At 48.1% G+C, this 27,581-nt stretch overlaps 1 protein-coding gene across 5 annotated transcripts in view; it reads right to left on the bottom strand.

The window, feature by feature from the left end:
* Positions 1-4,906: 4,906 nt before the first annotated feature.
* Positions 4,907-27,581, bottom strand: part of LOC115131988 (microtubule cross-linking factor 2-like) — a 67,476-nt gene continuing 44,801 nt past the window's right edge. For 2 of the 5 annotated variants that reach the window (XM_065020639.1, XM_029664132.2), the window contains exons 6-14: positions 26,251-26,364; positions 19,941-20,069; positions 18,726-18,956; positions 14,259-14,408; positions 13,970-14,137; positions 9,690-9,944; positions 8,470-8,543; positions 6,771-8,385; positions 4,907-6,560 (exon numbers count right to left, since the gene is read on the bottom strand). In XM_065020639.1, the coding sequence (XP_064876711.1) occupies positions 6,408-6,560; positions 6,771-8,385; positions 8,470-8,543; positions 9,690-9,944; positions 13,970-14,137; positions 14,259-14,408; positions 18,726-18,956; positions 19,941-20,069; positions 26,251-26,364 (2,889 nt within the window). In that variant the 3' untranslated portion in view covers positions 4,907-6,407. The remainder of the gene's footprint in view (positions 6,561-6,770; positions 8,386-8,469; positions 8,544-9,689; positions 9,945-13,969; positions 14,138-14,258; positions 14,409-18,725; positions 18,957-19,940; positions 20,070-26,250; positions 26,365-27,581) is intronic. The other 3 variants (XM_065020640.1, XM_065020641.1, XM_065020642.1) reach the window with 3 other exon arrangements.

Genomic DNA, 27,581 nt, shown 5'->3' with positions numbered 1-27,581 from the left:
GATTAGGCAATAAAACTGACAGGGCTGAGCTCGCTGTACGCAGGGTTGCATCGTGTAGGCTAGGGGTGTCGAACTCATTCCGTGGAGGGTCTAGTGTCTGCAGGTCTTTGTCATTGGTATCATTGGTTAATTCTAATGTATTAAAATAGCATACATGTATGCTATTTTAATATATGAGAATTATTCAATGATATCAGGCCACACCCGGCCATGATTACAGACACCTGTGTGTCTTTTAACACGATATAAATGAGTCATCCCTCGGTTTTTGTCATCATACCCTGATGAAGACAGCTTTTCTGTCGAAACGTTGGACATAAATATTTTTTTGCATCTGAGCTCCTAGAGAGTGCGGCTCTCCTTTAATTTTTGAATTGATCAAAATGTAACCTGGTGTGTTGTAATGTTGTAAGGCAAGCCTACTGTACTTTTATATTCGTATGAGAGGGTCAATCGGTCATTTTTGTTCAGCTAATGCAACTTGATGAAGACATGCTGTTAGCAACTTTGGGCTTTTGTCTTGAAGCTAAAAGGTAATGAGCGTGGCCTACAGACCAGAAAATAAACCCTTTGTCTGCACATGCATGTACATTGATGCATTATTCAAGAGTGTAACATGGTTTGGTTGAATTATCCATTAGTGTAATATGTTTCAGAAGAAAAGCTTGTCATTGTTGAGTAGTTTCTGCTTACTGGCTAGTGGCTACTGTGACTTTTGCAATCGGTTTGAGCTGAGGATCAAGATTGCCGCCTAGAAATCGCTTTCGCCACTGCGCTCTTCAGATTCTCCTTCATATCTCATAGTGGGAATCGGGTCCTAGCTGTTATTGGCTCTTCTTATTCGTCTATTAACCATTTTACCGCCTGGTGATGTCACCCAGCAGACCAAAACTGAATCCCATCAAAACAGGTCTGTCTTTTCAAACAACTCTGACACTAAAATGGCATTATCATAATTTTCTAAATGTCACAGCATTATTCCAACCTCATAGTGTGGAAGTATATATAAAACAAAGGAAATCACTGTAAAGTGGTTGACACATGTCCTGGACTGATGAGGTAAGTGTGTGTGTGCGCTCGTGTGTGCGTGCTCCCATGTGTGCGTGTGTGTGTGTGTTTGTTTGCGAGCATGCATGTGTCTGCGTGTGCACGGCGAGGGCGGCGCCAGGTCCGTTGGAATGCACCCAAGTGTGAAAGGAAATGCATTATGGGCCTGCCAGGCAGCTTGGTGCTGTGGGAGGAGTCCCTCTGGCAACACTCAGGGCAGACTTCCCTCTTTTTTTCACTCCCTCTCTTTATACATCTTTTATTATATAGTTATATAGCACTTTTTCTTATTTCCAATCCAATCCCTCTCTGCTTTCTCTCTCTCTGGTATCTGTATCTCACTTTACTTTGATGAATTTGAAGAGCATTTGAAAGGTGACAGTCTCTCCATGACTGGGGATGCTTCACTGACCAAAATTAAAGTCTAAAATTAAACATGAGATAATAATGGACTTATCTATTTTTGTGATTAATCTCATAGGGTATATTTGTGCTAAATTTTAACTCCCTTGACAAGTTCTAAATATAAAGACTATAAACATCTAACTTGTGTTACATAAGATGTGAACCCAGTCCCCTAGGACACCTAATGGTCATGAACTGTGTAGCCATTTTAAAAGAGCTGCTCCATTACATAATGACACCGTGATTTATTTCACCCTCTGATGATAGTGTCACCTCTACTCAAACAGGAAGTCTTGCTTTGTTTTTAAATGTCGCTGTGGTGAGGTCATTTCCTGTCTGTCCACCAGCCAGTCGGCGACATTCAAACCCACACTTGTTTTGTTTTAAAAGGAAGACAGGCGGAGAGAAAGAGAGAAAAAAGAAACTCAAATCCCAGATGTTTCCAAGAACGTGTAGCCAACAGGATCATGCGCCGCCCCTCTAACCCCTCCCCCTCCCCCTTCCCCATAACCCCCGAACGTCAGTTACCCTCTGATGACATCACAGTCAAGTGTAACTAATCAGAGGACAGAGAGCAGCAGCCTGTGTGAGACAGACACAGTGGCGGCCACAGGCAGACTCTCGTGTCTATTTCAGTACATTAGAACACTAGAGGACACAAACAACAAGACGCTACTGTATGTGATGGACACACAGCCGAGAACCATGTTGCATATTCACTGCAGAAAACCTCTCTCTCTTTCTCTCTCAGCAATTTCTCTCTCCTCTCTCACCCCTCAATGTACCCCCCCCCCCCTCTACCTTCTCCTCCTCCGGCATCTCTCCCTCCCCTCTTCTCTCTCTTTCTCTCTGCCTTCCCGGCGTTTGATCATTTCTCTCTGCAGCTGCCCAGTCAGCTCAGAGAATGCATACAGGGACAGCTGGGCTGCAGAGAAAGACAGAGTGAAAGAAAGTAAAAAAGAGAGAGAGAGAGAAAGGACACAGAGAGAGAGAGACTGCAATTTCTCTCCCTCACAAATACCAAACCCACAACCAATATATTGTAGTGTTATTTCAAGAATATAACAAAAAATATAGATATAATTTTTTTTTTTCAAACAAACATTTATTTGTGAACTATATGACAAACAGGAGGCAATGAGATCTCAGCTGAACGGGCTACATAGTTGGAACCCCCTCACCCCAAAACCCCCCTAAAAATCCACTCCAAATCACTTTTCATTTATTTTTCTCTTCCTTTCATTTCCTTTTTCAAAACGAGTATGTACAAATAAATGTTCACTTGTCTCTAGAAAGGGGAGAGCGCTACATACTTCAACAGTCAGCTCAGCATTACTGTAGTCATTCAGCTTTATTCTCTACGCGAGGATAGAAAGAGTACAAATTATACCTCCATGTATTCTTTTCAAGTTACAATACGCGTGATTCTTTTTGTGGTTGTTTCGTTTTCAGCCATCTTCTTTTCCCAAGGGTCAATGTATTAAAAAGAAAGAAAATATATCAAGCGAATATACAATGCAATCTTTCAGTAATAATTTAGCTAATATTATTAACAGCATAAGCTAAGAATTCATGTACATATTGCCAGTCATTGGGACAGTGGACGGGGAGATAACACAACACAGTCTGCTTTAGGACAGATAAACAATGTCAAAGGTAAGGTACAGTGGCATTGCCCTCTCGTGCCTAGCAGTACTGCTCTCTAATTGGACTGTTGCTTTAGAAGGTACCAAGGCTCTCTCCTATCATTGGCTACCTGCCGTGTGACCAGCTACTGTTACCTGAGGGGTTAGGAGCCTGACGTACGAGCCTGCCAGACAGGTAGAACGGCTATATCACACCGAAACCACTTCAAAAACACAAGAGGAAAGACCTTTCCTGTAAACAGAAAAACCTGAAGTGTATTAAGAAGAAACGCATCATATTTTCAGTTCCCTTTAAATTGACATAATTCAAGGACTTCACTTTTCCATTCACTTCATGTGCTCTGTTAATTGTTTTGGGAAAGTAGAAGAGCAAAGTGGTCTTTGATACTGTGTAACACTTCAGTATGTTCTGATGACAATGAGACGGCAGATGCCTTGCAGAGTAAGCCTATAAACCTGACACTAACTTGACTGTACACAGTCTGTATCTATCTGGACCACGGGGGACTGTAGGTAACTGGGCAAGCGCAGTTGTCAGAAGAGCTGCTGCTCAACAAGACCGACTTCATTTTAGAAAGGCACTCTAGTGACCTTATTAACGACAACACAACAAACATGGTGGGCCTCGGGCAGGTAGGCCAGGTATTGCGTTTAGTTCTTCCAGGTCCTGTTTGTGAGGAGGGCAGGGAGGTAGCAGAGGACAGTTTGGCAGCAGCTTCTATCAAAGGCAGGAGGAACCAGACCAGTTAGTCTGCCTGTGTGGACTGGAAATCATGCTCGTCAGTGGTTGGATGGCTGGGCCTGGGGGAGACTGTGGGTCTGAACCACAAGGTCATTTAAAGACTTAATACTAAAGCCTTCTACTATAATGCCCTGTTCTTAGAACCAGAAGAGCAACACAAACAAAAGAGCATGTTAGCTTAGCTTCTCAACTTAGCTTCTCGAGAGAAAGAGGGGGTGGAGTGGTGAGAGAGAAAGAAAGAGCTAGAGAGCAAGAAAGAGGGGGTAGAGCGAGAGAGAAAGAGGGGTAGAGCGAGAGGGGGAGAGAGAGAGAGGAGGGGGAGAGAGAGAGGGGGAGAGAGAGAGGGGGGAAGAGAGAGAGAGAGAGAGGGGGGAAAGAGAGAGAGAGGGGGAAGAGAGAGACGGGGGGAGAGAGAGAGGGGGAAGAGAGAGAGGGGGAAGAGAGAGGGGGAAGAGAGAGAGAGAGAGGGGGGAAAGAGAGAGAGAGGGGGAAGAGAGAGACGGGGGAGAGAGAGAGGGGGAGAGAGAGAGAGAGGGGGAGAGAGAGAGGGGGGAAGAGAGAGAGGGGGAAGAGAGAGCGGGGGAAGAGAGAGAGGGGGAAGAGAGCGAGGGAGGGAAGAGAGAGCGAGGGGGAAGAGAGAGAGGGGGAAGAGAGAGCGAGGGGGAAGAGAGCGAGGGGGAAGAGAGAGAGAGGGGGAAGAGAGAGAGGGGGGGAGAGAGCGGGGGGGGAGAGAGGGGGGAGAGAGAGAGCGAGGGGGAAGAGAGCGAGAGGGGGAAGAGAGAGAACGAGAGAGAGCGCGGGGGAGGGGGGCGTGTTACACATTCATTGAGGCTCTCAGGGGTAGCGGCCAAATCAGTGTTTTTATGACAGTGACATGCTCATCTTTAAGGCACCTGCCAGGGACTGACACCTAACCAATAGCCATTTATATAGAATACTGTGTGCCACTGCCAATATAGCAAAAACGGAGCCTTTTCTCTTACCTAAAAGCCTTGTAAAAAGCTCTTTTTAAAATGAGGGAAGAATCTGCACTATTAGTTCAGCACCATTGCAATCCGAGAGAAAAAACAAACAGATATAAAGATTTATTTATATATATTAAAAAAAATACAAATAATTTACTTCTCTGAAAAAAGTTCCTTGGTATCAAAAGAACGTAAACCATTCGCTCTCTCTCTCCGTGCTTTTAAGAGTTGGTGACGACTTGTTACTTCTGTATACATGACGTGTACATAAGAGTATACTGTATATCCATCCACCTTGTGTCTAAAATCATTATAAGAACAACAATCTGGGGTTGTAGTTGTTAAATGCCGTTTGGTGCGAGCTGTCCTAGTCTAACAGGCACTTCAAAGTCACCATAGTAACAGGCTGACTGACAGCTATCAGACCTTAAAGGGACACTCCAAAATGGAAGGAATCAATCAAATATAATTAGACCATTTCTCAGTCTCTCTCGACTCGGATTTCATTTCAAGGTACAAATAACCCTCTTCACAACCAAGGCTTTTGTCGCCCCCCCCCCCCCCCATTTTAAAGATATGTCTTTTCATTAAACATAGAACACCAAGGATCCGTGAGAAAGTAGCGAGCCCACCTTCTGCAGAGGACGTTGTTACACAAAGCAGGAGAAAAGAGGTCAGGAACACACCGGCAGTCAACGAAAGAGAAACACGCACAATTGAACAGATTACCCAGAGTGTCAGTGGAATTGTGACTTAACAAAGGAATGCATTTTGTCTCGAAATGGGACAAGGAGTTTGCGTTGTTTTCCTGGCAGGGAGTTATCTTTACAGCTGGGTTTAAATAGAGTATAGTTCCTCCTATACTCATACAGCCTACAGTACAGTACAGTACACACGGGAGACACCCCTCATAGTCCTAACCACCAAACTATCATTGTGTGCCAACAGCAGGCAGATGACAAACCTTCAAACAACCTTCAGGAAACATAGGATCATATCATACGCGATGTATATCATAACAGCGTCGTATATAGTCTTTTGGAAAAACAACAGGCATAACATCAGGCAGTTGGACGTAAAAAAAAAAAGTTTTTTAAATGGAGAAATGTTGAACAGGCGTTTTTTGATGGTTGATGGTTGACAACGGCAGGAGGTTGTAATAGTCCAGGATGTTTTCCCCTGTGCGATTCCGGGTCAAGTAGAGTGCTGAGGGTTCTGACGTGATATAAATCCACACACTGTCCAAAATGGCACCCTGTTCCCTAAATGCTGCACTATAAAGGGACTTGTGTGTGAAGTGGGGTTGTCCTGCTGGTAGTTGACAGTGGATATGATGGTCAGAGAGGAATCCTAGGAGATTGTGGTCTTCCTTTGTCCTTGGCGTTAGAATGTTCTGCTTGGGTTTTAGTTCCAATCCTAGACATCTGTGTCTGTGCGCGCGAGCGCGTGTGACAGTGATTCTGTGTGGCAGTTTGTGGGGAATTGTGTGTATGTACATTATGCATGTGGCAGTGTGTTGGCGAGGCAGCGTGCATGTTCGTGTGTGTGTGTGTGTGTGTGTGTGTGTGTGGCAGTGTGAGCTTCCGTGCTCTCTCTGATCCATCACTCAATGCTTGGATCCAATCTCTCCTCTGTTGCCGTTGGAGACTCCTGGGAGAGGTGGATGCAGAGGCCCGGTGAATGGCGTGTGGCCGAGCGGGAGGGCCGGACGAAGCAGGAAGTCAGAGCCTGGGAGGTGCAATCACACACTGCATCCTGGGACAGGAAGGAGACAGTAAATAGTTACGTTATAATCCAATCCAATGAAAGACGAAGCTGTTTAAATAATATGCTTGGATATGATGTCCTGTGTGTGTGTATGTGCTTGCACACGTTCATGTGTATACCCATCTCTGCGTGAGTGTATGTGTGTGTGCCTGTCTCTCTGCGTGAGTGCGAGTGTGTATCTGTGTGTGTGGGACCTACCTCAATGCTAGAGCTCATGGTCGGGTCCCTGACGGTGGGGTCCCTGACGGTGGGGTCCCTGACGGTGGGGTCCCTGGTGGTGGGGTCCCTGGCGGTGGGGTCCCTGGTGGTGGGGTCCCTGGCGGTGGGGTCCCTGGAGGTGGGGTCCCTGGCATTGGCCCCAAGCTCCTCCCTGGGCATCTGTCTCATGAACCTCTTGTTGACGATCTTGGTGACACTGTCGTTCCCCACCAGCGAGGCCCCAGAGAGGCATTCTGGCTTAGGCTCATCCGTGGCCCCCACCTCCCTCTGCCCTCTCTCCCCTCCCCCAGGCATGGGCGTCCCGGTCCGACCGCATACGTTCCTCAAGAATTCCTGTAAGGGACCGTATTTCTGGGCTCCGGTGTCGGGGGCGGGGCCAGAGGGCTTCCCTGCTGCCTGGCGGGCTGGGCTGACCCCCGGCTCACTCTTCCATAGGGACTCCACACTGCCTGAGTGCTCCACCACACTGAACAGGCTGGACAGGCCGTCGTTGAGGCCACTGAGCACGGGGCTGTCCCTGGTGGTGGTGGAGCGGGCCCAGGCCGAGCCGCTGGAGGTCGAGGAGCGCTGGTGCAGGTTCCACAGGCTGCGATCCCGGGAGGAAGCCGAGGACGACCCCACTCCGTCCAACTTGGAGGAGGAGGCGGAGATGCGGCGCTGAAGCTTGGGGGAGCCGTACTTGGGTGAGCAGCAGGGCCTGTCGATGCGGCTGTGCACCTTATCCAGGGACGAGGAGATGTGGCGTGAGCGTGCCGAGGCCAGTGAGGACGAGGGCCGGGGGGACCAGGAGGACTTGGTGTGGAGGCCCCCCACCCCCCGAGACCCGAGCCCGTCCGTCTGCAGTCCCACACTCACAAACTGGGCTGTCTGGGTGGAGCTGCTAGACACCCCCACCGTCTGGCTGCCCGCGTCCTTGCTGCACTTCCTCTCCAGAGAGCTGGAGCGGATGGCCTGGCGCACGCAGTTGGTCATCTCCTTCATGTCGTCCGAGAGGTTGGCAGAGATCTCCAGGCCGTGGAAGGGCGCCACCCCCGCGCCACCGCTGCTGTTCTCCAGAAGTTCCCTGTGCTGCTCGGACAGAGAGCTCAGCCACTGGTCGTAGGACGAAGAGGAGGAGGCAAAAGAGGGAGAGGGAGGCTGGCCCTCCGGGGCCCCAGCGTCTGACGGAGTTGAAGCCCGGGACAGGTGGCCTTGCTGGGCTTGAGGTTTGTCCTGCTTCTCCTTAGCTAGCCGGCTCTCCATACGGCGCATGGTAGGGGGGCTGTAGTAGATGCGGATGCCGGTCTTGTCAGGGGCCGTGTAGCTCCTCTGGATGCTCCCCAGGCCCAGGAAACTACTGGGGGAGCTGGGGCAGTCCCATGTCTTGAAGGGGGCATTACCCTGCTCCATCATAGCCACCTCATTGGTCAGGTACTTCCAGTTCTTCCTGGTGAGGTCACCCAGGTCTGTGTGGGCTAGAAGGGGAGGGGCCTGGGTGTTGGGCTGGTCCTTCTCTCCCTCCTCATTGGCTGTCCCGTTGACCTCCTGACCCGGAAGGAAAGGACAGGCCTCCAGCAGACCCTCTAACTCTGGTATGGACGGGATGGATTTGGTCCTGGGTGGAGAAAAATGACATCATTAAACATTTTTCATGATAACTGAAATGTAGAGTTTTGAATACATTCAAAGCCAATGTTACCTTGGTAAATTGCTTCCATTTGTAACAGCGTCTGTTGCAGTTTCCCTTTCGGAGGTGTTTTTTTCGTGCAGAGACTGTAAGGGAGAGAAACAAGGAGAGGTTTTAAGTTGCCGGCCCAGCCAGGCTGTTAGGTTTTATAGCTAGTGTTTAATGGAGGACATGATGAGGATGTGGGCATCATGAAGGAGATACAGTATCTCTCCCTGACAGAGGGCTCGCTGTCCAAGTAGTGACGCTGACTTAGGACCGTTCAGCTCGCAGGGAGATGAGCTCACACACATACACACACAAAACCATTTCCTCTCAGAGGGGGGGGAGGGAGGGAGGAAGGAAGAAGAGGAAGGATGTGGGGAAGGCTCATTGGAATCCTACAGTACATGACTGCTGTCTACTTCATGAAGGAAAGGAAACAACTTGTTTGTTTTTTTAAACAGGTTTTGTTTTCAGAGCGTTTTGAAGCACAGTGAACAAAACCAACAGTAGTGCTGCGACAGATTGGAGAAAATAGTAGAGAGAGAAAGAGGCGTCTGTCTGAAATAATGACATGTCCTCTTGTGTGCTTGGCCTCAGTGCTACGTTTCCTGTACAATTTTCTGCCACAATGAGTATCGGAGCGAGAGAGAGCCCTATTTTCCAAGACCAGCCAGTCAGTTTGGGATAGACTGGATGACAGGCACAGGTCATGAGGCTGGGCTGGTAGTAGGGCCAGTCAGACTATACCATGCACGAGCGTGCTCACTCACACACACACACACACACACACACACACACACACACACACACACACACACACACACACACACACACACACACACACACACACACACACACACACGCCTCCAGTGTGGTTAGACCATGCAGCAGACACACTCCTGTTCAGCAGCATGCTGTCTGTCCATGCATTCCTGTACTGGCCAGTCATCCACCCACAGTGAAAGTTCTATGGAAAACGCTAAACCTATAGTCATAGAGTTCAGGAATGCATGCAAGCCCACAATTACCTACCCGTGACAACCTCTCTTTCCACCCCATCAAAATACCACCCAGAGGAAGGAAAACGAGGATAGTCATTAGATGTCACAAGGATATTCCGTGTCACTCTCAGTACTCATGGCTAAGTGTCCCTCCCTCAATATACATGGCTAAGCCTGGACTATTCTAGAATAGAATAGAACAGAAGCTAGAGTAGAGGCTCTGAGGTGCAAAAAAAATCGAGTTACCATCTTGTTCTGTAGCCTCTGCTCCCACTGGCCCCTCTCCTGACTGAAGTACTCCAGAAGCTCCAGCTTCTCGCGGCTCCAGTTCCTCTCGCCCGTCTGAAGCTGCTTGGTCAGGTCCATGACGGCGGCGTACGAGTCGGCCAGGAGGTGCGGGTACTCCTCACGCTCCCTCTTCAGGGCCATCTTCAGGACGGGAGGTCCTTGGAGGTCCTTCTCTCCCCCGGCCAGCACAGCTTGGCCCAACTTGCTCTCCAGCTGGAAGGAGTGTATTGGGTGAGGTTCATGAACATGACGAATTATGAGAGGTGTAGTGCGATTGGTGCACAAGTTCTGGTTCCATGCATTTCTGAACAGCTAAATTAGATGTAGGCCTACAGCTGATGAAATGCCCAATTGCAGAAAAACTTCTTGAATTCCACTCTCTCTCACTGATTTACACTCTTTTTTTCTCTCTCTTTCTCTCTTTCTTTCTGTCTGGTCTCTGAGAACAACTGTTAGTGTTTATCTGAATTAGTGATGTGAGGGCTGAGGGTCATGACATATTATGTGGATGAAGGGTGTTGGGTGGCGGGCGGGCGGGTTGACGAAAGAGAAAACGATGCATAAAAAAAAAATCTAAATGTCAGCATCGCTAATATGAATATCTAAACAGACTTTATTTGCTCTTTAGCATTTCTCCCTCTATACGACCAGTTACGGAGCAATGAAAAAGCACTATGAGGAACGACGGCAGATGCTTTGTGTGTCTGTGACAATTTGAACAAAGGCATCCCTTGTTTCTGAGGCGGAAGAGAAAACAGACAGAAAACCTGGAAACTCAGTCACATTAAAGAGACGACAGCTGAGGACTACGTTTCTCCCCTCGTCCTCTTTTCCTCCTCTCTCCACCTCTCCCTCCTCTCCAATCCCCCCCCCCATTAGAATGAATCAAGCAGTGCTTCGAGGAGGCGATTGCTCTTTATATTTTTCACGAGTCTGTCTGGTTTCTTCCTTGCATTAGAGCTCACAGCTTTCGGCGGAGGGAGCCCCATCAATCGCTACGGTAGGGACGACTGCAGGTTCCGGCCTTATATGGTGCTAATGGAGTCTGGGCGGCCTATTGGATGACTACGCCATTCGTCTCCGACGGCGACGGAGCGTTGATCTCATGTGATGATGAATATCCCTAATGAGTTTTATTGGTGAGGCGTTGCGGGGCTGTGACTTAATGGTTGTCTGGAGGTTTATAGCACAAAGAAAGACATTTGCTTTGAACGCTCCCAATTCACCCCAGATTCCCCCCAAAATCCACTGTAGACAGACTTCCTTAGTGGGTTTTCTGTAGGCATTAGGCCCTAAGCCTGGTTCCACAGTGCAACAGCTGCCGGTGCCATGCCACGTTGCCAGGATGGCATCCTACTGATGTGGTTGGCAGAGCAGATCAGGGAGAGATTGGTCCCAGCTGTGCCATCCAGTTCTTGGGCACCAGACCAGTGGGTCTACACAAGACAAGGGCAGCAGTAACAGCATAGTTTATAGAGTGAAGGGGGCATTGTAGAAGTGTGTGTCTGTGTGTGTGTGTGTGTCTATGTATGTGTGTGTGTGTGTGTGTGTGTCTATGTATGTGTGTGTGTGTGTCTATGTATGTGTGTGTGTGTGTCTATGTATGTGTGTGTGTGTGTGTGTGTGTGTGTGTCTGTGTCTATGTGTGTGTGTGTGTGTGCGCGAGCGCGCGGGCGGGCATGCATGACTCTCAGGGTGGGGCAGCAGATGACGAATGAGTTTCTCCAAAAAGAAGAAAAGCAAAGTCAGCTGTCAGCCCTTTCAGATGACAAATGATCCCAGACCTGTGGGGGAAAGAGAGCCAACGCTTTGATTATGGCCATGATTCACACAGGTGACGCCATTTTAAAGTGATCCAACTGAATTACTACTCTGGCATTTGGGTCTTCCGGTGAGTTCACAAACAGAACACAAATCAGGACGTTAATTAACCCAAGGCTACAGCATGTGACCCCCTCCTGCAGTCCATGTAGGGCCTTATTTAAATCAGGAAATATCAACGAGAAAGAAGTCAGTTGTATCAAATGTAATAAAGGTCTAGAACTATAGCGCAAGAAGCCCCTTTTACTCTCTCCCAGTCCCTATCCCCCTTTTTCCCTCTCTCCCTATCCCCCATTTTCCCCTCTCTCCCTATCCCCCTTTTCCCCTCTCTCCCTCTCTCCCTTTTCCCCTCTCTCCCTCTCTCCCTATCCCCCTCTCTCCCTCTCTCCCTATCCCCCTTTTCCTCTCTCCCCTCTCTCCCTATCCCCCTTTTCCCTCTCTCCCTATCCCCCTTTTCCCTCTCTCCCTATCCCCCTTTTCCCCTCTCTCCCTATCCCCCTTTTCCCCTCTCTCCCTCTCTCCCTATCCCCCTTTTTCCCCCTCTCCCTCTCTCCCTATCCCCCTTTTTCCCCCTCTCCCTCTCTCCCTATCCCCCTTTTCCCCTCTCTCCCTCTCTCCCTATCCCCCTTTTCCCTCTCTCCCTCTCTCCCTATCCCCCCTTTTCCCCTCTCTCCCTCTCTCCCTATCCCCCTTTTCCCCTCTCTCCCTCTCTCCCTATCCCCCTTTTTCCCCTCTCTCCCAGACACACAACACATTACTACTGCCATGGAGGAGAGAAACAAAAGCCTCTACGGGGGATTCGTGAGGAGGGAGGGAGGATGGAGAAGACCTGGCCCGGCCCACTCCTCCGTGGCTGTAAATTGTGACCCAGTTATGGTGTTGAGTGGCTGTGGTGGTTTCACCAGGTGGGGATCCCCCACCATTTACATGTGCCCTTTCAGAGCTTTGGAGGAGGGACCGCAGGGGGAGGGAACAGTCTGACAGGACCAATGAACCATGCTTCAAACTGTTTACTGTACTGTGCCCCTCCCTCTCCTTCTCAACCGCTCACACCCCCCCCTCTCTCTCTCTTCCTCCATGTATTTCTCCCCCACTCTCTCTCTCTCTCTCTCTCATTATTACTCTTAATCTCTCCTCCTAATTACTTTTTTATTTTTCTCCTTCTGTTTCCCCCCTGGTCTGATATTATATATTATCTTGCTGTAATCTAGTGGCCTGTCTCAAAGCATGTTAGTTTAAGTCATTGCGGAGGCTGCTGTTATGAGAACGTCTCAGGCTGGCAGTCGTCTGGATATTAAACTCATCTCTCACTGCCAGATACACACACACACACACACACACACACACACACACACACAGAGTGAACGGCGGTCTGAGGGCAAAGCAGACAGCCAGACGGAACACCAGACAAATAGATTGGTACAAATCCACCACCTCAGGATATGAGCAGTTTCAAGCCATTCGTTACTCTGAGCATTGGTGATGAAATGAATACCCCAGTGACTGATTCATACTGATCCGTAACACAATCCTCCACAGCTTCGGCAGCTTTCTCCAGTGAGTAGATTGTAACAAATGGCAGGTCATGTCATCCTTCATGAACGGGTAACTTGATCTGTGTACAGCTTCACTGCGTGCTCTCCTGCACGCTGAATGGATAGCTATAGTTCCACTATAAAACCTCACTTCAACGGCCGTACAAATCAATGGCTTTGCCCCAGACATCCAGGTAGCCAAAAGGAGAAACGATTCTAGCTATAGAATATCTGACTGATCTGGCATTAATCTACACTAAAGTAATGACTCTACCGCCTAACAGGGAGAGGCCGTAACCCTGGTGACTAGAGTCCTACTATCTGTCCTCTCTCTCCAGTAGTCTGTGTGATACCAGGGTGCTAAAAGGCCTGATGAATTACTGCCCTCCCAGGGGAGGCTTTACGCTAAGCCTAGATAATGGTCTGTAAGCTACATAATAACCTGGCTTCTACAATAGCCCAAATAACACCTGAGGGTTGAGGGTTTTTAGATGGTTTTTAGGTCAACTAGCTATACACTCTTAGAGAAGAAAGGGTTCCAAAAGGGTTCTTCGGCTGTCCCCGTAGGAGAACCCTTTTTGGTTCCATTTAGAACCCTCCTCTGTAGAAAGGGTTCTACATGGAACCCAAAAGGGTTCTAATCGGCAGCCAAAAAGCTTTCTTCAAAGGGTTCTCCTATGGGGACTGCCGAAGAACACTTTTAGGTTCTAGACAGCACCTTCTATTTCTAAGCGTGTAGGTTCAAAACTATGCGACAGAGCGTTTCAATAGAGTCGCTGACACAATACCATGTCAGTCACATTGAGTACACCTACAGTCAAGTTTCCATTTGAGTAATTCTATTTTAATGCCAGTTACTTCCAGTAGGTGTTCTGGTCTTACCTGGGTGATGAGGCTCTTGAGCTCTGTCCTCTCCACTTCCCAGGAGGCCTTGGCGCGGGCAAACTGCTGGGTGAGTTCCTGTGAGCCCTGGCGCTCCTCTCGCAGCTCTCCGCTCAGATCCTGGAGCGCTCCCTTCAGGTCCGCCAGAGTGCTGCTCACGCCGCTCGTCTAGGCCACGGACAGGATAGAGAATCGGTGAAGGACCTCGTCGATATTGCCTAAAAAGACCTCTAAAATATTGCCTGCTTTAATGCCATCTTTTCCCGTGTTAACCCTGTGTGTCCTGTACCTGTTTGTAGCTCTTCTCCAGCAGGCAGAGCTCCTTGGAGATGCTGGGGCTGAGGGGCTGCTCCTCTGCGGCGGCCATCTTGTTGTCTCCCTGGTGGGCGGCCAGACTCTCCTCCTCCAATAGCAGGTACAGGTCCTTCAGACTGTTCACCTGTAGGGAAACACACAGCACATTATCTGTCAGTCTCCATAGGAGAACCCGTCTGCATCGCCGCGTCCCAAACACCCATATTTACTTTCTATCTCTTTTGGATTTTTAATTTGTTTATATCTTCCGGAAACCTGCCTCACCCAATGTGATACGGAATCGCTATTATTTTTCATTTTTTAGAACACACTCAAGAACCTCCAGAAGCTAACCAGCTAACTAGCTACAAGCTATTTAGTCATTGTTCGTTTTTTTTAACCTGGATAACACTCGCCAGTCCAGCTTCCCTGCCCCATCCACCGCTGCCCCCTGGACACTGATCTCTTGGCCACATAGCTGATGCACGCTGGACTGTCCATTAATCACGGTACTCCATTCTGCTTGTTTGTTTTATCTGTTGGCCCCGTTGCCTAGTCAACGCCATTTTACCTGCTGTTGTCGTGCCAGCTGATTAGCTGTTGTTGTCTAACCTACTGTTTTAGCTAGCTTTCCCAATTCAACACCTGTGATTACTGTATGCCTCGCTGTATGTCTCTCTCAAATGTCAATATGCCTTGTATACTGTTGTTCAGGTTAGTTATCATTGTTTTAGTTCACAATGGACCCCTAGTTCCACTCTTCATACCCCTGATAACTCCTTTGTCCCACCTCCCACACATGCGGTGACCTCACCCATTACAACCAGCATATCCAGAGATACAACCTCTCTCATCATCACCCGGGGCCTGGGCTTACCTCCGCTGTACCCGCACCCCACCTTACCCCTGTCTGCGCATTATGCCCTGAATATATTCTACCATGCCCAGAAACCTGCTCCTCTTATTCTCTGTCCCCAACGCTCTAGGCGACCAGTTTTGATAGCCTTTAGCCGCACCCTCATACTACTCCTTCTCTGTTCCGCGGGTGATGTGGAGGTAAACCCAGGCCCTGCATGTCCCCAGGCACCCTCATTTGTTGACTTCTGTGATCGAAAAAGCCTTGGTTTCATGCATGTCAACATCAGAAGCCTCCTCCCTAAGTTTGTTTTACTCACTGCTTTAGCACACTCTGCTAACCCTGATGTCCTTGCTGTGTCTGAATCCTGGCTCAGGAAGGCCACCAAAAATTCAGAGATTTCCATACCCAACTATAACATCTTCCGTCAAGATAGAACTGCCAAAGGGGGAGGAGTTGCAGTCTACTGCAGAGATAGCCTGCAAAGTAATGTCATACTTTCCAGGTCCTTACCCAAACAGTTCGAACTACTAATTTTGAAAATTACTCTCTCCAGAAATAAGTCTCTCACTGTTGCCGCCTGCTACCGACCCCCTCAGCTCCCAGCTGTGCCCTGACACCATTTGTGAATTGATCGCCCCCATCTAGCTTCAGAGTTTGTTCTGTTAGGTGACCTAAACTGGGATATGCTTAACACCCCGGCAGTCCTACAATCTAAGCTAGATGCCCTCAATCTCACACAAATCATCAAGGAACCCACCAGGTACAACCCTAACTCTGTAAACAAGGGCACCCTCATAGACGTCATCCTGACCAACAGGCCCTCCAAATACACCTCCGCTGTCTTCAACCAGGATCTCAGCGATCACTGCCTCATTGCCTGTATCCGCTACGGAGCCGCAGTCAAACGACCACCCCTCATCACTGTCAAACGCTCCCTAAAACACTTCTGTGAGCAGGCCTTCCTAATCGACCTGGCCCGGGTATCCTGGAAGGACATTGACGTCATCCCGTCAGTTGAGGATGCCTGGTCATTCTTTAAAAGTAACTTCCTCTCCATTTTAGATAAGCATGCTCCGTTCAAAAAATGCAGAATCAAGAACAGATACAGCCCTTGGTTCACTCCAGACCTGACTGCCCTCGACCAGCACAAAAACATCATGTGGCGGACTGCAATAGCATCGAATAGTCCCCGTGATATGCAACTGTTCAGGGAAGTCAGGAACCAATACACGCAGTCAGTCAGGAAAGCTAAGGCCAGCTTCTTCAGGCAGAAGTTTGCATCCTGTAGCTCCAACTCCAAAAAGTTCTGGGACACTGTGAAGTCCATGGAGAACAAGAGCACCTCCTCCCAGCTGCCCACTGCACTGAGGCTAGGTAACACGGTCACCACCGATAAATCCATGATTATCGAAAACTTCAATAAGCATTTCTCAACGGCTGGCCATGCCTTCCGCCTGGCTTCTCCAACCTCGGCCAACAGCTCCGCCCCCCCCCCCCGCAACTCCTCGCCCAAGCCTCTCCAGGTTCTCCTTTACCCAAATCCAGGTAGCAGATGTTCTGAAAGAGCTCCAAAACCTGGACCCGTACAAATCAGCTGGGCTTGACAATCTGGACCCTCTATTTCTGAAACTACCCGCCGCCATTGTCGCAACCCCTATTACCAGCCTGTTCAACCTCTCTTTCATATCGTCCGAGATCCCCAAGGATTGGAAAGCTGCCGCAGTCATCCCCCTCTTCAAAGGGGGAGACACCCTGGACCCAAACTGTTACAGACCTATATCCATCCTGCCCTGCCTATCTAAGGTCTTCGAAAGCCAAGTCAACAAACAGGTCACTGACCATCTCGAATCCCACCGTACCTTCTCCGCTGTGCAATCTGGTTTCTGAGCCGGTCACGGGTGCACCTCAGCCACACTCAAGGTACTAAACGATATCATAACCGCCATCGATAAAAGACAGTACTGTGCAGCCGTCTTCATCGACCTTGCCAAGGCCTTCGACTCTGTCAATCACCATATTCTTATCGGCAGACTCAGTAGCCTCGGTTTTTCGGATGACTGCCTTGCCTGGTTCACCAATTACTTTGCAGACAGAGTTCAGTGTGTCAAATCGGAGGGCATGCTGTCCGGTCCTCTGGCAGTCTCTATGTGGGTGCCACAGGGTTCAATTCTCGGGCCGACTCTTTTCTCTGTATATATCAATGATGTTGCTCTTGCTGCGGGCGATTCCCTGATCCACCTCTACGCAGACGACACCATTCTATATACTTTCGGCCCGTCATTGGACACTGTGCTATCTAACCTCCAAACGAGCTTCAATGCCATACAACACTCCTTCCGTGGCCTCCAACTGCTCTTAAACGCTAGTAAAACCAAATGCATGCTTTTCAACCGATCGCTGCCTGCACCCGCATGCCCGACTAGCATCACCACCCTGGATGGTTCCGACCTTGAATATGTGGACATCTATAAGTACCTAGGTGTCTGGCTAGACTGCAAACTCTCCTTCCAGACTCATATCAAACATCTCCAATCGAAAATCAAATCAAGAGTTGGCTTTCTATTCCGCAACAAAGCCTCCTTCACTCACGCCGCCAAGCTTACCCTAGTAAAACTGACTATCCTACCGATCCTCGACTTCGGCGATGTCATCTACAAAATGGCTTCCAACACTCTACTCAGCAAACTGGATGCAGTCTATCACAGTGCCATCCGTTTTGTCACTAAAGCACCTTATACCACCCACCACTGCGACTTGTATGCTCTAGTCGGCTGGCCCTCGCTACATATTCGTCGCCAGACCCACTGGCTCCAGGTCATCTACAAGTCCATGCTAGGTAAAGTTCCGCCTTATCTCAGTTCACTGGTCACGATGGCAACACCCATCCGTAGCACGCGCTCCAGCAGGTGTATCTCATTGATCATCCTTAAAGCCAACACCTCATTTGGCCGCCTTTCGTTCCTGTACTCTGCTGCCTGTGACTGAAACGAATTGCAAAAATCGCTGAAGTTGGAGACTTTTATCTCCCTCACCAACTTCAAACATCAGCTATCTGAGCAGCTAACCGATCGCTGCAGCTGTACATAGTCTATTGGTAAATAGCCCACCCATTTTCACCTACCTCATCCCCATACTGTTTTATTTATTTACTTTTCTGCTCTTTTGCACACCAATATCTCTACCTGTACATGACCATCTGATCATTTATCACTCCAGTGTTAATCTGCAAAATTGTAATTATTCGCCTACCTCCTCATGCCTTTTGCACACATTGTATATAGACTCCCCCTTTTTAAAAATTTTTTTTTCTTTTTTTTTTCTTCTCTACTGTGTTATTGACTTGTTAATTGTTTACTCCATGTGTAACTCTGTGTTGTCTGTTCACACTGCTATGCTTTATCTTGGCCAGGTCGCAGTTGCAAATGAGAACTTGTTCTCAACTAGCCTACCTGGTTAAATAAAGGTGAAATAAAAAAATAAAAAACAATTAGTCAGTCAGCCAGCCAATCAGCCAGCAAGCCAACCAACCAACCAACCAACCAACCAATTCTGCCACGACTAAGTGACTGATTCAAAAGGAGAAGGTATCAACCAGTCCCGTACCTCCAGGACATCCTTGGCCTCCGAGTCCAGCTTGCGTCCCAGACGCCACTGTTTGAGGAAGCAGCGCAGCTTGAGGCTCAGCAGCAGCAGGGTCTGCTTGAGTTGATGGGACTCCTGCACCATCAGGTTCCTCTCTTGGCTCCAGAACTTCTGCTGCAGCCGCGTCTGCAGACTCAGACTCTGCAGCTGGAAGTCCCTCCGCGTCAGGGCCTTCTGGTGCTCCTCCTGCAGCTGTGGACACACACACACAGGACACAGGCCAGTTAGTGAGGGCTACAGGGACACACACACACACAGGACACAGGCCAGTTAGTGAGGGCTACAGGGACACACACACACAGGACACAGGCCAGTTAGTGAGGGCTACAGGGACACATTTGTTATTATAAGGGATTAGCTTCATAGCAGTTGTTTGTGAAGTTTGCTAAGTGGGTGCATGTGTGTAATAAAGTGTTGTTAAATATATAGTAGCGATACAATACTGTTCTCCAGTGGGGCACATATTCTGTATTAGCATTGACAGGACGTGACAGTGACAATGCTCTGCGTGGTTTAGCAGGGTTTGTCTGTAGTCACTGTGGTGCCCATAGATATAGAACAGTCGTGTCTCCGTGGTTGTGCCCATAGATATAGAACAGTCGTGTCTCCGTGGTTGTGCCCATAGATATAGAACAGTCGTGTCTCCGTGGTTGTGCCCATAGATATAGAACAGTCGTGTCTCCGGGGTTGTGCCCATAGATATAGAACAGTCGTGTCTCCGTGGTTGTGCCCATTGATATAGAACAGTCGTGTCTCCGTGGTTGTGCCCATAGATATAGAACAGTCGTGTCTCCGTGGTTGTGCCCATAGATATAGAACAGTCGTGTCGCCGTGGTTGTGTCCATAGATATAGAACAGTCGTGTCTCCGTGGTTGTGTCCATAGATATAGAACAGTCGTGTCTCCGTGGTTGTGCCCATAGATATAGAACAGTCGTGTCTCCGTGGTTGTGCCCATAGATATAGAACAGTCGTGTCTCCGTGGTTGTGCCCATAGATATAGAACAGTCGTGTCTCTGTGGTTGTGCCCATAGATATAGAACAGTCGTGTCTGCGTGGTTGTGCCCATAGATATAGAACAGTCGTGTCTCCGTGGTTGTGCCCATAGATATAGAACAGTCGTGTCTCCGTGGTTGTGTCCATAGATATAGAACAGTCGTGTCTCCATGGTTGTGTACCTGTGAGACTGTCTGATAAGTGCTGTGGGTGTGGTCTCGGTGGGCCTGTCTCTCCAGAGTCAATTCCTCCTGCGTCCCGTGAGCCGTCTCCCTCGCATCCGACAGAAGGGCCTGCAGCTCACTGATCTGCTGAGGGAAGGGCGGCGGGAGGGAGCGAGGGAGGGAAGGAGAGAGAGAAGTACACCTTTATAGCTAGAGTAAAATACACCACCTCCCAACTGAAAAATATATCCTCCTTTAGATTGTATAACACGACCAACCTGTCTCATTTATTGATCATAACTGTTTCCCAACAGGGAACAACAATCCTCGCCTTTTGTCAGTGAGAGGGGCATCGACCGTTCCCCATAATGTTCTTCTTCTTCACCCTCCGCTAACTCGCGGCGGGGGTCACTCCCAGCCCGACCCAGCCCCACCATCACCGTTAACCCACTAACTGCGAACTCAAATGGCCTCCTTTATACCGACAGGCACAAGGCCAGCCGCTCGATCTCTTCGTTATCACTCGGCGCCAAAATTAGCCGAAGCGTGTAACATTTGATAGGGTGGGACACTGGGGACGGGGATGTTGGGTGGAAGACTGAGATACCCGGAGGACATTCTAATACTCTAAAGGCTTGTGAGGTTTGAAAATGAAAACTCCATTATTTAATATCCACTGTGTGCATAATGTGCCATGGAAATCTGTGCTTAAATGGCGCTTGGCTACTAGTTGCTGCTGTGTTTTGAAGTATAAAGACGGAGACCATTGCGCTTTGTCTTGCGATTCTCTGAGGGCTTTGACAGATAAGTGAAAGTACTGTGTCATTTTGTCTTCATATGTAAGCTTGACAGGCGTTGCTGGAATCATTTCTTGGTTGTTGTGCAATTCACCCACCACTCGTCTACCCTTATTGTTTATTCTGAGTGAGTAAACTTTCCTGTCAGCGTAAGTCTATGACACTAGCTCACTATTGCTCAGCAAGTAACATAATTGATTTACAACTGATTTAAAAAAGAAATATCAGTTACACCATAACCAGCTTCTGCATATCTCTCTCTCCTTCTCCTCTGCAGCCTCTGTAAGTGACTCCTGACACCTTCAATTCCTCACCAAAGGGATTGAGGAGCAAGAGTGAGGGGAGCTCAATTTCAGCTGGGTAGTTTCCTCACGCTCCAATGCATATTTTGCCTCGTAGACCAAAAGTGTATGAAGGGCTTACATTTCCCAGGCAAGCCTCAGGCGCAGACTCCGTGTACATAAATGGATAACCTGCCGTCAGTTTCCGATGCCCTTCATAGCTTTATGTCCGTCACGCCATGGCCCTGCAGAAGAATCTCCCGTTTTAAAGGTAGACTCGGCGATATGACGTAGATGCAGGAAGTAAAAAAAAACATAAGGGGTCAATTTCCGCACCAAATAAGAGAGTTAAAGCGCGAGGCTCAACTTCTCCACTGCTTCGGTGACCTGGCTACCACGCTGCGAACGGCGCGAAGCGAGAATCCGTCAACGTGCGCAGATACTGGGTGAGAGCGAAGTGTTGCATCTCACTAATCTCAAATATCTCTGGTGCTGCTCATGGCAACATCACGTGGATATAGTACCCTATTTCTAACATTCTGGATAAGAAATGGAGTAGCAGATTATCATACAGTACATTACTGAGTTATACCCTGAAAGGTTTGGGTAGAGAGAATGAACAGGTCCAAATTCATTAGGCACCAAACAGAAGAAAACGGACTGAAATGGGGAGAGACTACCTGAACCTGTCCAATAAGAAACTTTTCATTTTCCATGGCGCAACGTTTTGAAACCACGTTCCCAAATGAGTAGAGCAGTCAACCTGATGGGCCCCAGGTTCCCACCAACACTCCCACATCCACGTCCATACATCAGCCCTGTCTCGCTTCGATTGATGGCCCCGTCTCTACAGGCAGACATAGCACTCAGGCAGTCTGTGTGTGATAACATCATCGCCTGGCACGGTGCCACTGTGTGACTGCCTGACAGTCCTGTCCCCTGTCCTTCCCTCCCCGGGTCCGGTCCTGGACTTCTCTGTCCCTGACCTGGCAGCCTAATCACTGGTCACTGAGAGGAGCAGGGTGAATGACAGATGTGTTAAAGCCAACAGTGGTCTGCAATGTTGTAATTACTGAGAGAGACACAGGTTAAATTAATATGCCTACAGATCTCAAACACATGGCCCGCGGCCAAAAGTGGCCCACAAGCCAATTTAATATGGCCCGCTATGTTGTCATGGTTCATAGTTGTCATCGCCTACTATTATATCATTCTTGATTTCAATGCGTTTTAATTCTGCAGATACAGAGAAATCAATTGAGTTATTGCACCTTTAATAACCAGCCTACTGACAGCAAACAATAAGGTTCTTTAGTTCTCTCAGTATATGAAGAGTGTGGTGTTTTCAGATGACTAACTGATTATGTGCTACAATACAGTCCAGAGAGAAACCTTTCCCTTCATGACTCCCACATTATAAAACCATAATTGTAATATCCTGTAACAGGAGAACAGGCTGTGGCGATTGTGTTTCTCTCTGCTCTTCTCATTGCTTCTGCCGATTCCCCTCACAGCCCAGGTTTCCAAGGAGACCTATAGAAAGGCCAAACAAACACTGAGCAGCAGACACGTCCTCTCCTCGCCTCAAGAGTTGATGTCATTGTGTTTACAGCAGCAGCGTGAATCCAGCCTGATTCACCCACATGAAAGAACGAGGAAAGCAAGCCTAAAGACAGCCTAAACCGCATGTTGGGGCCATCAAGGAATGCCCAGTGTGTGTGTTTGGGGGGGGGGGACTAAACTCACAGGACTAAGGTCGAATCTTACTAAGCCGGCTCTGATGCTAGATGGATGTAACAGGGCGACTTGCAAACTATCACGGACTAAAAAGGGAAACCCAGCCGTGAGCTGCCCAGTGACGCAAGCCTACCAGACAAGCAAAATGCTTTCTATGCAAGCTTCGAGGTAAGCAACACTGAACCATGTATGAGAGCACCAGCTGTTCTGGACGACTGTGTGATCTCGTGCTCTGTAGCCGATGTAAGACCTTTAAACAGGCTGCGCGGCCAGACGGAATACCAGGACACTTTCTCAGAGCATGTGCTGACCAGCTGGCAAGTGTCTTCACAGACATTTTATCCCTGACACGGTCTGCAATACCAACTTATTTCAAGCAGACCACGATAGTCCCTGTACCCAAGAACGCCAAGGTAACCTGCCTAAATTACTTTTGCTATGAAACGCTTTGAAAGGCTGGTCATGGCTCACATCAACACCATCATCCCAAACACCCTGGACCCACTCAAATTCGCATACCGCCCAACATATCCACAGATGATGCCATCTCTATTGCACTCCACACTGCCCTCACCCACCAGGACAAAAGCAATACCTAATGTAAGAATGCTGTTCATTGACTACAGCTCAGCATTCAGCACCATAGTACCCTCCAAGCTCATCCCCAAGCTCTGGACCTTGGGAAGAACGCCTCCCTCTGCAACTGGATCCTGGACTTCCTGACGGGCCGCTCCCAGGTGGGGAGGGTAGGCAACAACACATCCTCCACACTGATCATCAACACGGAGGCCCCTCAGAGGTGTGTGCTTAGTCCCCTCCTGTACTCTCTGTTCACCCACAACTGTGTGGCCGTGCACGACTCCAACACCATCATCAAGTTTGCTGACGACTCAACGGTTGTAGGACTGATCAGCGACGACGATGGGGCAGCCTATGGGGAGGTCAGAGACCTGGCAGTGAGGTGCAAGGACAAGAACCTCTCCCTCAACGTCAGCAAGACAAAGGATCTTATTTGTGGACTACAGGAAAAGGAGAGACGAGCACGCCACATCGGTGGGGCTGTAGTGGAGCGGGTCGAGAGTTTCAAGTTCCTTGGTGTCCACATACACACAGTTGTGAAAAGGGCACGACAGTGCCTATTCCCCCTCCGGAAGCTGAAAAGATTTGGCACGAACCCTCAAATTCTCAAGTTCTACAGCTGCACCATTGAGAGCATCTTGACTGGATACATCACCGCTTGGTATGGCAACTGAAGGGCACTCGACCGCAAGGCGCTACAGAGGGTGGTGAGTACGGCCGAGCTCCCCTGCCATCTAGGACCTCTATACCAGGCGGTGTCAGAGGAAGGGCCAAAATATTGTCAAAGACTCCAGTACCCCAAGTCATAGACTCTTCCAGACTTAGTACCAGTGCACAAAGTCTGGAACCAAAATTTCCCTGAAATGCTTCTACCCCCAAGCCATATGACTGCTAAATAGCCAATCAAATGGCTACCCAGACTACCTACATTGTCCCTTTCTCTTGTACTGACTCTATGCACTCTCTAACACACTACATACAGTTGAAGTCAGAAGCTTACATACACCTTAGCCAAATACATTTAAACTCAGTTTTTCACAATTCCTGACATTTAATCCTAGTAAAAAATCCCTGTCAGTTAGGTCAGTTAGGGTCACCACTTTATTTTAAGAATGTGACATGTCAGAATAAAGTAGAGTGATTTATTCCAGCTTTTATTTCTTTCATCACATTCCCAGTGGGTCAGAAGTTTACATGCACTCAATTAGTATTTGGTAGCATTGCCTTTAAATAGTTGAACTTGGGTCAAACGTTTTGGGAAGCCTTCCACAAGCTTCCCAGAATAAGTTGGATGAATTTTGGCCCATTCCTCCTGACAGAGCTTGTGTAACTGAGTCAGGTTTGTAGGCCTCTTTGCTCGCACACACTTTTTCAGTTCTTCCCACAAATGTTCTATGGAATTAAGGTCAGGGCTTTGTGATGGCCACTCCAATACCTTGACTTTGTTGTCTTTAAAGGTATTTTGCCACAACTTTGGAAGTATGCTTGGGGTCATGTCCATTTGGAAGACCCATTTGCGACCAAGCTTTAACTTTCTGACTGATGTCTTGAGATGTTGCTTCAGTATATCCACATCATTTTCTTTCCTCATGATGTCATCTATTTTGTGAAGTGCACCAGTCCCTCCTGCAGCAAAGCACCCCCACAACTTGAGGCTGCCACCCCCGTGCTTCACGGTTGGGATGATGTTCTTCGGCTTGCAAGCCTCCCCCTTTTTTCTCCAAACATAACGATGGTGATTATGGCCAAACAGTTCTATTTTTGTTTCATCAGACCAGAGGACATTTCTCCAAAAAGTACGATCTTTGTCCCCATGTGCAGTTGCAAACCATAGTCTGACTTTTTTTTATGGTGGATTTGGAGCAGTGGCTTCTACCTTGCTGAGCGGCCTTTCAGGTTATGTCGATATAGGACTCGTTTTACTGTGGATATAGATTGTTGTACCTGTTTCCTCCAGCATCTTCACGAGGTCCTTTGCTGTTGTTCTGGTATTGATTTGCACTTTTCGCACCAATGTACGTTCATCTCTAGGAGACAGAACGCGTCTCCTTCCTGAGTGGTATGATGGCTGCGTGGTCCCATGGTGTTTATACTTGCGTACTATTGTTTGTACAGATGAACGTGGTACTTTCAGGCGTTTGGAAATTGCTCCCAAGGATGAACCAGACTTGTGGAGATCTACAATTTGTTTTCTGAGGTCTTTTGAGGCTGATTTCTTTAGATTTTCCCATTGTGTCAAGCAAAGAGGCACTGAGTTTGAAGTTAGGCCTTGAAATACATCCACAGGTACACCTCCAATAGCCTATCAGAAGCTTCTAAAGCCATGACATAATTTTCTGGAATTTTCCAAGCTGTTTAAAGGCACAGTCAATTTAGTGTATGTAAACTTCCGACCCGCTGGAATTGTGATACAGTGAATTATAAGTGAAATCTGTCTGTAAACAATTGTTGGAGAAATGACTTGTGTCATACACAAAGTAGATAACTTGTTAACAAGAAATTTGTTCAGTGGTTGAAAAACCAGTTTTAATGACTCCAACCTAAATGTTCCGACTTCAACTGTACCACGCTCACACATACTCGCACAAACACACTCGTTCACACTCCTCACATATGCTCCTGCTACTGTCTATTATCTACCCCGTTGCTTAGTCACCTACCTACTGTATATGTACATTGCTAACTCAATTACCTCTTACCCTTGCATGTTCTCCCTGAATATAGCCAGCTTATTTTTTTTACCTGTTATCGGTATTCACAGGGTATTTATTCCTTGCAATTTTTGTGTATCTTTAATTCTGCATTGTTGTAATAGGACCCTTGAATAAGCATTAAACTGTTTGTCTACACCTGTTGTTCACAAAGCATGTGACACATACAATTTGATTGGATTTTGGGGGTGTGTATTTTGACTGTACTGTAGCAGCGACCTACCAGAGCTGTGTCCGTCTCCTGTGTTTCCTGGGTCTGGTTGCGGTCAGTGCGGCTGTCACCCTCCTCCTTCTGACCTTTCGCATCGCGCTCTGATTGGTCCCTAAAGTTGGGCTGCTGCATGCATGCATGGGCAAGTTAATGAAAAAAATCAAATAATAATAATAAAAAGAGGGGAAGACGAACAGAGGAGGAAGGGACGGAAGAGGATGAGGGGAGACGTATTGGGGGGGGTAGTGAATCGAAAACAAAAACAAGACCAAATCAAAAAAGAGATAAAAAACAATAGAACCAAAATGGACGATCCATAAGACACTTTCCAAATAAAAAAAATGAACCTCACAGGAGAAAGAAAAGTATGTAAAGGAAAAACAGCTTTTTCAGAGTGGTGTAGGACAGAGTGGAAAACAGAACCAAAACAACGAGGAGAAGTGCGAGCAACGGCTGAGGGGGTTGGGGGAGGGGAAGGGGTGAAGGAGAGGGGATTACAATAATCAAAAGAGAGGAGAGAGGAAAAGGAAACAAGTGCAGAAAACGGCGGTCACGGTGCCCATGCAGTGAGGGGGGGGGGGTGGAGGGATGGGGGGTGAGATCGGACGGGGTTGGCACTCAGTAGGCCTCTAATGTAGCTTAATTAAAAGCATAGAACCAACTTTACTAGACTGACTTAAAGTTATATCCTAAACACTTGGCCTAGGTGTGCTGAGCTACGTATAGAGTAAGTAATACAGTACAACTACTCAACGAGCAAACCAACCACTATTGATACACGGTTTGCTTCTGTCTTCGTTCGCCTCCATTCTGAACCACACAGGCACGTCCTTGGCCTTTACAACATTCATTATCAGAATAACAGGGTACTCAACAAGTCTAATTCAATACGCTCTTTTAGTACACCTTTAATAGCCCTACTCGCGCATATACAGTACATTTACATGGCTATGACAATTGCCTCTTGATGTGTGTAAATAGACGGTGGTTTATGGTTTCTAGGATTTCCTTATCACCCTATCATGTCATGGTCATGCAGCACAGCGGTGGCTGCATTTGAGGCCGGAGCTCTATGCAGCATCTATAGCGGGCTGTAAGGCGTCAAAGCAGCATGCGTATCATGTGTACTGGCAGCATTCTGTGCCAGGGAGAAACCATAGTGTGAGCTGAGATGGAGGAGGAGCATTAGTAAGCCGTAACGTGGTTCAAAGAGCAAACAGGACAGAAATAATAGATTTGTTACCAAAAAAAAAAAAAAAAGAGGATATAAAAAGAAAAGGAAAGAAACACGATCGATAATAAAGGAGGGGTGGGAAGAGGAGGAGTAGGGGGGTTTGTTCTTA

This window comes from Oncorhynchus nerka, linkage group LG7 (genome assembly GCF_034236695.1).
Source record: "Oncorhynchus nerka isolate Pitt River linkage group LG7, Oner_Uvic_2.0, whole genome shotgun sequence".
Classification (NCBI taxonomy): domain Eukaryota; kingdom Metazoa; phylum Chordata; class Actinopteri; order Salmoniformes; family Salmonidae; genus Oncorhynchus; species Oncorhynchus nerka.
The sequence above is the reverse complement of the archived record's forward strand: the minus strand, read 5'-3'. Positions and strand labels throughout refer to the sequence as shown.